This window comes from Cherax quadricarinatus, chromosome 14, assembly GCF_038502225.1.
Source record: "Cherax quadricarinatus isolate ZL_2023a chromosome 14, ASM3850222v1, whole genome shotgun sequence".
NCBI lineage: Eukaryota > Metazoa > Arthropoda > Malacostraca > Decapoda > Parastacidae > Cherax > Cherax quadricarinatus.
In genome coordinates, this window is record NC_091305.1 from 1,317,010 (window position 1) to 1,330,000 (window position 12,991).

Sequence of the window (12,991 nt, forward strand, 5' to 3'; positions counted from 1 at the left end):
AAGGGCAATGTGTGGTGTAAATATTATGCAGAAAATTCGGAGTGTGGAAATTAGGAGATGTAGAGTTAATAAAAGTATTAGTCAGAGGGCTGAAGAGGGTTTGTTGAGGTGGTTTGGTTATTTAGAGAGAATTAATCAAAGTAGAATGACATGGAGAGCGTATAAATCTGTAGGGGAAGGAAGGCGGTGGAGGAATCGTCCTCGAAAAGGTTGGAGGGAGGGGGTAAAGAAGGTTTTGTGGGCAAGGGACTTGGACTTCCAGGAAGCGTGCATGAGCGTGTTAGATAGGAGTGAATAGAGACGAATGGCATTTGGGACCTGACGAGCTGTTGGAGTGTGAGCAGGGTAATATTTAGTGAAGGTATTCAAGGAAACCGGTTATTTTTATACAGCCGGACCAGAGTCCTGGAAATGGGAAGTACAATGCCTGCACTCTAAAGGAGGGGTTCGGGATATTAGCAGTTTGGAGGGATATGTTGTGTATCTCTATAGGTATATGCTTCTAAATTGCTGTATTCTGAGCACCTCTGCAAAAACAGTAATTATGTGTGAATGAGGTGAAAGTGTTGAATGACGATGAAAGTATTTTCTTTTTGGGGATTTTCTTTTTGGGTCACCCTGCCTCGGTGGGAGATGGCCGGTGGGAGATGTGACTACTCACATTGTGAGTAGTCACGAAAGCGCTTGGAATTTCACTACTCTTTCACAGTGGTTGTTTTGCATATTTTAAAATTACCTGTTTACTGTGACCTTATTGCATATATATATATATATATATATATATATATATATATATATATATATATATATATATATATATATATATATATATATATATATATGCACACACACACACACACACACACACACACACACACTTCTCGTCGTATATACAGTATGTCACGTCAATAGCATGTCAAGTATTTAAGGAGTAATATTGACCTTCATGTTGACATGTTCATTTATGTGATACGTGGAACTGCCCAATAAATTCTTCTAGCGGAGTTAAATCTAAATTATTGTAAGCCAGAGTGAAGCGGTAAATCCTCAGGGACGATACAACACCTGGAATACGAGGTAATTAGATTTCACTCAATGAGTGGGGAGGATAACTATTACCTTGGATCAAGAACACTTTGTCAGCAGGAAGGCATTCCCATAAAGAGGCAAAAATCAAAGAGGAAAGAACCTTTTTCCCGCTTCTTTATTCGTCATAAAATAGTAGGCAGTGTGTGCCAGTACCTTACGATGGTAGGCAGTGTGTGCCAGTATCTTACGATGGTAGGCAGTGTGTGCCAGTACCTTACGGTGGTAGGCAGTGTGTGCCAGTATCTTACGATGGTAGGCAGTGTGTGCCAGTATCTTACGATGGTAGGCAGTGTGTGCCAGTATCTTACGGTGGTAGGCAGTGTGTGCCAGTATCTTACGATGGTAGGCAGTGTGTGCCAGTATCTTACGATGGTAGGCAGTGTGTGCCAGTACCTTACGGTGGTAGGCAGTGTGTGCCAGTATCTTACGATGGTAGGCAGTGTGTGCCAGTATCTTACGATGGTAGGCAGTGTGTGCCAGTACCTTACGATGGTAGGCAGTGTGTGCCAGTATCTTACGATGGTAGGCAGTGTGTGCCAGTATCTTACGGTGGTAGGCAGTGTGTGCCAGTACCTTACGATGGTAGGCAGTGTGTGCCAGTATCTTACGATGGTAGGCAGTGTGTGCCAGTATCTTACGATGGTAGGCAGTGTGTGCCAGTATCTTACGATGGTAGGCAGTGTGTGCCAGTATCTTACGATGGTAGGCAGTGTGTGCCAGTATCTTACGATGGTAGGCAGTGTGTGCCAGTACCTTACGATGGTAGGCAGTGTGTGCCAGTATCTTACGATGGTAGGCGGTGTGTGCCAGTATCTTACGATGGTAGGCAGTGTGTGCCAGTATCTTACGATGGTAGGCAGTGTGTGCCAGTATCTTACGATGGTAGGCAGTGTGTGCCAGTATCTTACGATGGTAGGCAGTGTGTGCCAGTATCTTACGATGGTAGGCAGTGTGTGCCAGTACCTTACGATGGTAGGCAGTGTGTGCCAGTATCTAACGATGGTAGGCGGTGTGTGCCAGTATCTTACGATGGTAGGCAGTGTGTGCCAGTATCTTACGATGGTAGGCAGTGTGTGCCAGTATCTTACGATGGTAGGCAGTGTGTGCCAGTATCTTACGATGGTAGGCAGTGTGTGCCAGTATCTTACGATGGTAGGCAGTGTGTGCCAGTATCTTACGATGGTAGGCAGTGTGTGCCAGTATCTTACGATGGTAGGCAGTGTGTGCCAGTACCTTACGATGGTAGGCAGTGTGTGCCAGTATCTTACGATGGTAGGCAGTGTGTGCCAGTACCTTACGATGGTAGGCAGTGTGTGCCAGTATCTTACGATGGTAGGCAGTGTGTGCCAGTACCTTACGATGGTAGGCAGTGTGTGCCAGTATCTTACGATGGTAGGAAGTGTGTGCCAGTATCTTACGATGGTAGGCAGTGTGTGCCAGTATCTTACGATGGTAGGCAGTGTGTGCCAGTATATTACGATGGTAGGCAGTGTGTGCCAGTATCTTACGATGGTAGGCAGTGTGTGCCAGTACCTTACGATGGTAGGCAGTGTGTGCCAGTATCTTACGATGGTAGGCAGTATGTGCCAGTATCTTACGATGGTAGGCAGTGTGTGCCAGTATCTTACGATGGTAGGCAGTGTGTGCCAGTATCTTACGATGGTAGGCAGTGTGTGCCAGTATCTTACGGTGGTAGGCAGTGTGTGCCAGTACCTTACGAGGCAGTGTGTGCCAGTACCTTACGATGGTAGGCAGTGTGTGCCAGTACCTTACGATGGTAGACAGTGTGTGCCAGTATCTTACGATGGTAGGCAGTGTGTGCCAGTATCTTACGATGGTAGGCAGTGTGTGCCAGTACCTTACGATGGTAGGCAGTGTGTGCCAGTATCTTACGATGGTAGGCAGTGTGTGCCAGTATCTTACGATGGTAGGCAGTGTGTGCCAGTATCTTACGATGATAGGCAGTGTGTGCCAGTATCTTACGATGGTAGGCAGTGTGTGCCAGTACCTTACGATGGTAGGCAGTGTGTGCCAGTACCTTACGACGGTAGGCAGTGTATGCCAGTATCTTACGATGGTAGGCAGTGTGTACCAGTACCTTACGATGGTAGACAGTGTGTGCCAGTATCTTACGACGGTAGGCAGTGTATGCCAGTATCTTACGATGGTAGGCAGTGTGTGCCAGTACAGTGTGTGAGTCTTACGATGGCAGTAGTCAGCAGTGTGTGTGTGAGTCAGCATTCTTACGATGATAGGCAGCATGTGTGTGATCTTACGTAGGCAGTGTGTGAGTCATCTTACGATGATAGTGTGTGAGTCAGCATCTTACGATGATAGGCAGTGTGTGAGTCAGCATCTTACGATGATAGGCAGTGTGTGAGTCAGCATCTTACGATGATAGGCAGTGTGTGAGTCAGCATCTTACGATGATAGGCAGTGTGTGAGTCAGCATCTTACGATGATAGGCAGTGTGTGAGTCAGCATCTTACGATGATAGGCAGTGTGTGAGTCAGCATCTTACGATGATAGGCAGTGTGTGAGTCAGCATCTTACGATGATAGGCAGTGTGTGAGTCAGCATCTTACGATGATAGGCAGTGTGTGAGTCAGCATCTTACGATGATAGGCAGTGTGTGAGTCAGCATCTTACGATGATAGGCAGTGTGTGAGTCAGCATCTTACGATGATAGGCAGTGTGTGAGTCAGCATCTTACGATGATAGGCAGTGTGTGAGTCAGCATCTTACGATGATAGGCAGTGTGTGAGTCAGCATCTTACGATGATAGGCAGTGTGTGAGTCAGCATCTTACGATGATAGGCAGTGTGTGAGTCAGCATCTTACGATGATAGGCAGTGTGTGAGTCAGCATCTTACGATGATAGGCAGTGTGTGAGTCAACATCTTACGATGATAGGCAGTGTGTGAGTCAGCATCTTACGATGATAGGCAGTGTGTGAGTCAGCATCTTACGATGATAGGCAGTGTGTGAGTCAGCATCTTACGATGATAGGCAGTGTGTGAGTCAGCATCTTACGATGATAGGCAGTGTGTGAGTCAGCATCTTACGATGATAGGCAGTGTGTGAGTCAGCATCTTACGATGATAGGCAGTGTGTGAGTCAGCATCTTACGATGATAGGCAGTGTGTGAGTCAGCATCTTACGATGATAGGCTGTGTGTGAGTCAGCATCTTACGATGATAGGCAGTGTGTGAGTCAACATCTTACGATGATAGGCAGTGTGTGAGTCAACATCTTACGATGATAGGCAGTGTGTGAGTCAACATCTTACGATGATAGGCAGTGTGTGAGTCAACATCTTACGATGATAGGCAGTGTGTGAGTCAGCATCTTACGATGATAGGCAGTGTGTGAGTCAGCATCTTACGATGATAGGCAGTGTGTGAGTCAGCATCTTACGATGATAGGTAATACGTGTCAGAATCTTAAGATTATATTTAGTGTGTCAACATTTTGTGATAATTATATTAGTATCTGAACAAAGGTTGTGAGTATCATCATCTTAAGATATTATACAGTGTATCGGCATCTTAAGACGATACGTGTGTGCGTGTGTCATCTTAAGATGATACCTAGTGTGTGTCAACATCTTAAGATGATATGTAGTGTGTGTCAACATCTTAAGATGATATGTAGTGTGTGTCAACATCTTAAGATGATACCTAGTGTGTGTCAACATCTTAAGAAGATATGTAGTGTGTGTCAACATCTTAAGATGATAAGCAGAGTGACAGCTAAGAGATTCGTATTTGTTTCGTGTTAAGATTAAACCTTGACACATACACATACACACACATACACACACACACACACACACACACACACACACACACACACACACACACACACACACACACACACAGACACACACACACAGACACACAGACACACACACACACATAGACACACACACACACACACACACACACACACACACACACACACACACACACACACACACACACGACAGCATGGAGCTACGTGTTGACACTGTCACTCAGACCAAACGTCAAAACTAAATCATGATATAATTTTTATTTTTTATTTTTTTGGGTCTCCTATCAATAGCCTAATTTTAGGGATTAAGCTTACAATTTAAACTTAAGGAATAAGCTCATCTTGAAACTTATGGATTAAAATTAAAAAGGAAACTTGAGGATGAATCTATAATTGCAGAATATACTCCATAATTCAACCTAAATAGGATAGGAATATTTTATAGGTAGACCTAATTAAGAGACATAACTTGAATGTTTGAAGTGAGAACTAAACCTTGAGATTTGTGTGCTGAGTGAGGGAGCAAACATAATTATATGTTAACGTCTGGTCGACGAGAGTAGTAGAGGAGGGAGGAGAGGTGAGTGAGGATGGAGAGGTGAGTGAGGATGGAGAGGTAAGTGAGGATGGAGAGGTGAGTGAGGATGGAGAGGTAAGTGAGGATGGAGAGGTGAGTGAGGATGGAGAGGTGAGTGAGGATGGAGAGGTGAGTGAGGATGGAGAGGTGAGTGAGGATGGAGAGGTGAGTGAGGATGGAGAGGTGAGTGAGGATGGAGAGGTGAGTGAGGATGGAGAGGTGAGTGAGGATGGAGACGTGAGTGAGGATGGAGACGTGAGTGAGGATGGAGAGGTAAGTGAGGATGGGGAGGTGAGTGAGGATGGAGAGGTGAGTGAGGATGGAGAGGTAAGTGAGGATGGAGAGGTGAGTGAGGATGGAGACGTGAGTGAGGATGGAGAGGTGAGTGAGGATGGAGAGGTGAGTGAGGATGGAGAGGTGAGTGAGGATGGGGAGGTGAGTGAGGATGGGGAGGTGAGTGAGGATGGAGAGGTAAGTGAGGATGGAGAGGTAAGTGAGGATGGAGAGGTGAGTGAGGATGGAGAGGTGAGTGAGGATGGGGAGGTAAGTGAGGATGGAGAGGTAAGTGAGGATGGAGAGGTAAGTGAGGATGGAGAGGTAAGTGAGGATGGAGAGGTAAGTGAGGATGGAGAGGTGAGTGAGGATGGAGACGTGAGTGAGGATGGAGAGGTGAGTGAGGATGGAGAGGTAAGTGAGGATGGAGAGGTAAGTGAGGATGGAGAGGTAAGTGAGGATGGAGAGGTAAGTGAGGATGGGGAGGTAAGTGAGGATGGAGAGGTGAGTGAGGATGGAGAGGTGAGTGAGGATGGAGAGGTGAGTGAGGATGGAGAGGTGAGTGAGGATGGAGAGGTGAGTGAGGATGGAGAGGTAAGTGAGGATGGGGAGGTAAGTGAGGATGGAGAGGTAAGTGAGGATGGAGAGGTAAGTGAGGATGGGGAGGTAAGTGAGGATGGGGAGGTAAGTGAGGATGGAGAGGTAAGTGAGGATGGAGAGGTGAGTGAGGATGGGGAGGTAAGTGAGGATGGAGAGGTAAGTGAGGATGGAGAGGTGAGTGAGGATGGAGAGGTAAGTGAGGATGGAGAGGTAAGTGAGGATGGAGAGGTGAGTGAGGATGGAGAGGTAAGTGAGGATGGGGAGGTAAGTGAGGATGGAGAGGTAAGTGAGGATGGAGAGGTAAGTGAGGATGGAGAGGTAAGTGAGGATGGAGAGGTAAGTGAGGATGGAGAGGTAAGTGAGGATGGAGAGGTGAGTGAGGATGGAGAGGTGAGTGAGGATGGGGAGGTAAGTGAGGATGGGGAGGTGAGTGAGGATGGAGAGGTGAGTGAGGATGGAGAGGTGAGTGAGGATGGAGAGGTAAGTGAGGATGGAGAGGTAAGTGAGGATGGAGAGGTAAGTGAGGATGGAGAGGAAAGTGAGGATGGAGAGGTAAGTGAGGATGGAGAGGTGAGTGAGGATGGAGAGGTAAGTGAGAATGGAGAGGTAAGTGAGGATGGAGAGGTAAGTGAGGATGGAGAGGAAAGTGAGGATGGAGAGGTAAGTGAGGATGGAGAGGTAAGTGAGGATGGAGAGGTAAGTGAGGATGGAGAGGTAAGTGAGGATGGAGAGGTGAGTGAGGATGGAGAGGTAAGTGAGGATGGAGAGGTAAGTGAGGATGGAGAGGTGAGTGAGGATGGAGAGGTAAGTGAGGATGGAGAGGTGAGTGAGGATGGAGAGGTGAGTGAGGATGGAGAGGTAAGTGATTATGGAGAGGTAAGTGAGGATGGAGAGGTAAGTGAGGATGGAGAGGTAAGTGAGGATGGAGAGGTAAGTGAGGATGGAGAGGTAATTGAGGATGAGGATGAGGATGGAGAGTAAGTGAGGATGGAGAGGTAAGTGAGGATGGAGAGGTAAGTGAGGATGGAGAGGTAAGTGAGGATGGAGAGGTAAGTGAGGATGGAGAGGTAAGTGAGGATGGAGAGGTGAGTGAGGATGGAGAGGTAAGTGAGGATGGAGAGGTAAGTGAAGTGAGGATGGGGAGGTAAGTAAGTGAGGATGGAGAGGTAAGTGAGGATGGAGAGTGAGGATGGAGAGGTAGTGAGGATGGAGAGGTAAGTGAGGATGGAGAGGTAAGTGAGGATGGAGAGGTAAGTGAGGATGGAGAGGTAAGTGAGGATGGAGAGGTAAGTGAGGATGGAGAGGTAAGTGAGGATGGAGAGGTAAGTGAGGATGGAGAGGTAAGTGAGGATGGAGAGTTAAGGATGAAGAAGTAAGTGAGGATGGAGAGGTAAGTGAGGATGGAGAGGTAAGTGAGGATGGAGAGGTAAGTGAGGATGGAGAGGTAAGTGAGGATGGAGAGGTAAGTGAGGATGGAGAGGTAAGTGAGGATGGAGAGGTAAGTGAGGATGGAGAGGTAAGTGAGGATGGAGAGGTAAGTGAGGATGGAGAGGTAAGTGAGGATGGAGAGGTAAGTGAGGATGGGGAGGTAAGTGAGGATGGAGAGGTAAGTGAGGATCGAGAGGTTGAGGATGGAGTGTGAGGATGGAGAGGTAAGTGAGGATGGAGAGGTAAGTGAGGATGGAGAGGTGAAGAGGTGTGAGGATGGAGAGGTAAGTGAGGATGGAGAGGTAAGTGAGGATGGAGAGGTAGTGAGGATGGAGAGGTAGTGAGGATGGAGAGGTAAGTGAGGATGGAGAGGTAAGTGAGGATGGAGAGGTAAGTGAGGATTGAGAGGTAAGTGAGGATAGAGTTAAGTGAGGATGGAGAGGTAAGTGAGGATGGAGAGGTAAGTGAGGATGGAGAGGTAAGTGAGGATGGAGAGGTAAGTGAGGATGGAGAGGTAAGTGAGGATGGAGAGGTAAGTGAGGATGGAGAGGTAAGTGAGGATGGAGAGGTAAGTGAGGATGGAGAGGTAAGTGAGGATGGAGAGGTAAGTGAGGAGGGAGAGGTAAGTGAGGATGGAGAGATAAGTGAGGATGGAGAGGTAAGTGAGGATGGAGAGGTAAGTGAGGATGGAGAGGTAAGTGAGGACGGGGAGGTAAGTGAGGTTGGAGAGGTAAGTGAGGATGGAGAGGTAAGTGAGGAGGGAGAGGTAAGTGAGGATGGAGAGGTAAGTGAGGATGGAGAGGTAAGTGAGGATGGAGAGATAAGTGAGGATGGAGAGGTAAGTGAGGATGGGGAGGTAAGTGAGGATGGAGAGGTAAGTGAGGATGGAGAGGTAAGTGAGGATGGAGAGGTAAGTGAGGATGGAGAGGTAAGTGAGGATGGGGAGGTAAGTGAGGATGGAGAGGTAAGTGAGGATGGAGAGGTAAGTGAGGATGGAGAGGTAAGTGAGGATGGAGAGGTAAGTGAGGATGGAGAGGCAAGTGAGGATGGAGAGGTAAGTGAGGATGGAGAGGCAAGTGAGGATGGAGAGGTAAGTGAGGATGGAGAGGTAAGTGAGGATGGAGAGGTAAGTGAGAATGGAGAGGATAAACGAAGAGGGGGATGAGAAGGGAAGTATATACGTTGAAAAGGCAGACAACAGAAGGTTAAGAGGAGGAAGAGAAGAGAGAATGGAAACTAGAACAGGAGAGAAACGAGAAACGGGACCCTCAGTCTGGTGTCTCGCTGAGAGGAAGTCGCCGAGGACTTTACCAGCACGCGGTATCTAAGTCAAACTAGTTCTATCGTCAAAATTATATCTTCAAAATGAAGAGATGAACTTAAAATAAAAATATAGACTTACATTAAAAAATTAGAAAAAAAATAGTATTAGAATTAAAAGGCTTAAAGTTAAAGTTTAAAGTCAAAAACATGGTCAAAAATAAAGGTTGCAGAAAAAAACCTTGTCAAAAGAAAAAAGTAATCAAAGTTTTAATGTCAAACGTCCGTCGAAACCTTAAAAACCTTCCAGTCAGAACTTTAAAGGAGTCAAGACAAATGGTCAAAGTTAAAATCATAGTCATTGTTAGTGAATACTAATTCAACTGAGACAGTTGGTGTTGCTGGCAGAGTGGTTGTGTGATCTTGCAACACAGTGGTTGTGTGATCTTGCAACACAGTGGTTGTGTGATCTTGCAACACAGTGGTTGTGTGATCTTGCAACACAGTGGTTGTGTGATCTTGCAACACAGTGGTTGTGTGATCTTGCAACACAGTGGTTGTGTGATCTTGCAACACAGCGGTTGTGTGATCTTGCAACACAGTGGTTGTGTGATCTTGCAACACAGCGGTTGTGTGATCTTGCAACACAGTGGTTGTGTGATCTTGCAACACAGTGGTTGTGTGATCTTGCAACACAATGGTTGTGTGATCTTGCAACACAGTTGTGTGATCTTGCAACACGGTTGTGTGATCTTGCAACACAGAGTGGTTGTGTGAGCTTGCAACAGAGTGGTTGTGATCTTACAACACCGTGGATGTGTGATCTTGCAACACAGTGGTTGTGTGATCTTGAAACACAGTGGTTGTGTGATCTTGCAATAGAGTGGTTGTGTGATCTTGCAACACAGTGGTTGTGTGATCTTGCAACACAGTGGTTGTGTGAACTTGCAACACAGTGATTGTGTGGTCTTGCAACACAGTGGTTGTGTGATCTTGCAACACATTGGTTGTGTGATCTCTTGCAACACAGAGTGGTTGTGTGATCTTGCAACACAGAGTGGTTGTGTGATCTTGCAACACACAGAGTGGTTGTGTGATCTTGCAACAGAGTGGTTGTGATCTTACAACACCGTGGTTGTGTGATCTTGCAACACAGTGGTTGTGTGATCTTGAAACACAGTGGTTGTGTGATCTAGCAATAGAGTGGTTGTGTGATCTTGCAACACAGTGGTTGTGTGAACTTGCAACACAGTGGTTGTGTGAACTTGCAACACAGTGGTTGTGTGATCTTGCAACACAGAGTGGTTGTGTGATCTTGCAACACAGTGGTTGTGTGATCCTGCAACACAGTAGTTCTGTGATCTTGCAACACAGAGTGGTTGTGTGATTTTGCAATAGAATGGCTGTGTGATCTTGCAACACAGAGTGGTTATGTGATCTTGCAACACAGAGTGATTGTGTGAACTTGCAACACAGTGGTTGTGTGATCTTGCAACACCGTGGTTGTGTGATCTTGCAACACAGTGGTTGTGTGATCTTGCAACACCGTGGTTGTGTGATCTTGCAACACAGTGGTGTGATCTTGCAAGACAGTGTGGTTGTGTGATCTTGCAATAGAGTGGTTGTGTGATCTTGCAACACAGTGGTTGTGTGATCTTGCAACACAGAGTGGTTGTGTGATCTTGCAACACAGAGTGGTTGTGTGATCTTGCAACACAGTGGTTCTGTGAACTTGCAACACCGTGGTTGTGTAATCTTGCAACACAGTGGTTGCGTGATCTTGCAACACAGAGTGGTTGTGTGATCTTGCAACACAGAGTGGTTGTGTGATTTTGCAATAGAATGGCTGTGTGATCTTGCAACACAGAGTGGTTATGTGATCTTGCAACACAGAGTTGTGTGATCTTTCAATAGAGTGGTTGTGTGATCTTGCAACACAGTGGTTGTGTGATCTTCCAACACAGAGTGGTTGTGTGATCTTGCAACACAGGGTGGTTGTGTAATCTTGCAACACAGTGGTTGTGTGATCTTGCAACACTGTGGTTGTGTGATCTTGCAATAGAGTGGCTGTGTGATCTTGCAACACAGAGTGGTTATGTGATCTTGCAACACAGAGTTGTTGTGTGATCTTTCAATAGAGTGGTTGTGTGATCTTGCAACACAGTTGTTGTGTGAGCTTGCAACACAGAGTGGTTGTGTGAACTTGCAACACAGTGGCTGTGTGATCTTGCAACACAGAGTGGTTGTGTGATCTTGCAACACAGGGTGGTTGTGTAATCTTGCAACGCAGTGGTTGTCTGATCTTGCAACACAGTGGTTGTGTGATCTTGCAATAGAGTGGCTGTGTGATCTTGCAACACAGAGTGGTTGTGTAATCTTGCAAGACAGTGGTTGTGTGATCTTGCAACACAGAGTGGTTGTGTGATCTTGCAATAGAGTGGCTGTGTGATCTTGCAATAGAGTTGTTGTGTGATCTTGCAGCACAGAGTGGTTGTGTGATCTTGCAATAGGGTGGTTGTGTAATCTTGCAACAGAATGGTTGTGTGATCTTGAAACAGAGTGGTTGTGTGATCTTGCAACTCACAGAGTGGTTGTGTGATCTTCCAATAGAGTGGTTGTGTGATCTTGCAGTAGAGTGGTTGTGTGGCCTTGCAATAGAGTGGTTGTGTGAATCTTGCGATAGAGTGGTTGTGCGATCTTGCAATAGAGTGGTTGTGTGATCTTGCAACAGAGTGGTTGTGTGATCTTGCAACATCAGCATGCAGTTACTGATTACTTACTTAAGAGGGATCATGACGTCTGGGTTGTCGTCGAAGGAGACTCTGGGGTCCTTGATGAGGAAGACGACGAGGACGAGAAGGAGGGCACCCACGCCCACACTAACCCACCGCCCGCGCCGCCGGCAAGCCATCATCCTGAAGGAGGGGAGAGCGTCAGGACCTACTGTAGATGTAGTGTCCGATCAAAGTACACAGGGTATACCTTTGATGAGTTTCGATACTCTCAGAGCCCGGCCATGGGCCAGCCTCGCCTAGTGCTTGCCTGGTCAACCAGGATAAGCCAAGTATTGAAACAGTCCAACCAATCCAAGGTTCGACTCGGAACGAATTGCAAAATAAATAATATCTGATACAACATACTCTGTAAGCCATACTAGACGACATATAAAAAAAGGGAAATGAATTTTCTCTGTGCAACGCAATGATGGTGTGTGGAAGGGGCGACGAAGCAGTGGTGTTGTCCAGCAGCATTACAGCAGCATTCGCTTGGTGTGATTCTTGTCCTACAGTCAGATTACATACTTTTTATAGCATGGACTGCATTTTGCGTTATCAAAGCATTTTCTTCTTGCCCCTCTCCTCCATTCTCCTCATAGTGCCGCAGTTTTTATGCTTGGTGATCCTTTACTGAAAGTTATGCTAACAAGTCCAAAGAATACGAGTCGGTGTAAATACACAGTATGAGTTGATACTAATACAATTAGTTAATTCATATACACCTGCTCAATTAGCATACAAAGATTTTAGTAGTATATAACGAGTCCTTTCACATACAACAAAACAATTCATATAAACGATTCAATTCTGACATCTCCGTGAAGCAAAAGTTTTTAGTGTTGTACACACTTGAATAACCAGGGAAACCAACCTGTTTTTAAATCAACGCTTAAGGACAGCTAGAATACACGTATGAAAGCTCTGAAGATGGCAAATACAGTGTCTCCTCTCTGAAGGATGGTTGAGGATGTTGAGGTTCAATGATCGTTGGAATTGTGTTGCACATGTATTCCTCGGGGTAAGCCAGAGAACCAGTGATAGTAGTGTATTTTTCATCTTTGAATCATCTATCTTCCTCTACAAATATCCGAAGTGTTTAACCTGTGTTACAAAAGCGTAATAAAAAAATTTAACTTTCATAAATTGAAGGGAACTGAACAAGAGATAGCTTGGAGTGTAGTTTTTACCTCCT

The 12,991-nt window shown here is 46.0% G+C and overlaps 1 protein-coding gene across 1 annotated transcript in view; it reads right to left on the minus strand.

The window, feature by feature from the left end:
* The window catches only part of LOC128696268 (polypeptide N-acetylgalactosaminyltransferase 1), a 139,873-nt gene that overhangs the window by 22,199 nt on the left and 104,683 nt on the right, over positions 1-12,991 (minus strand). Inside the window, exon 2 of the mRNA XM_070084762.1 lies at positions 11,803-11,937. Coding sequence (XP_069940863.1) covers positions 11,803-11,937 — 135 coding nt within the window. The remainder of the gene's footprint in view (positions 1-11,802; positions 11,938-12,991) is intronic.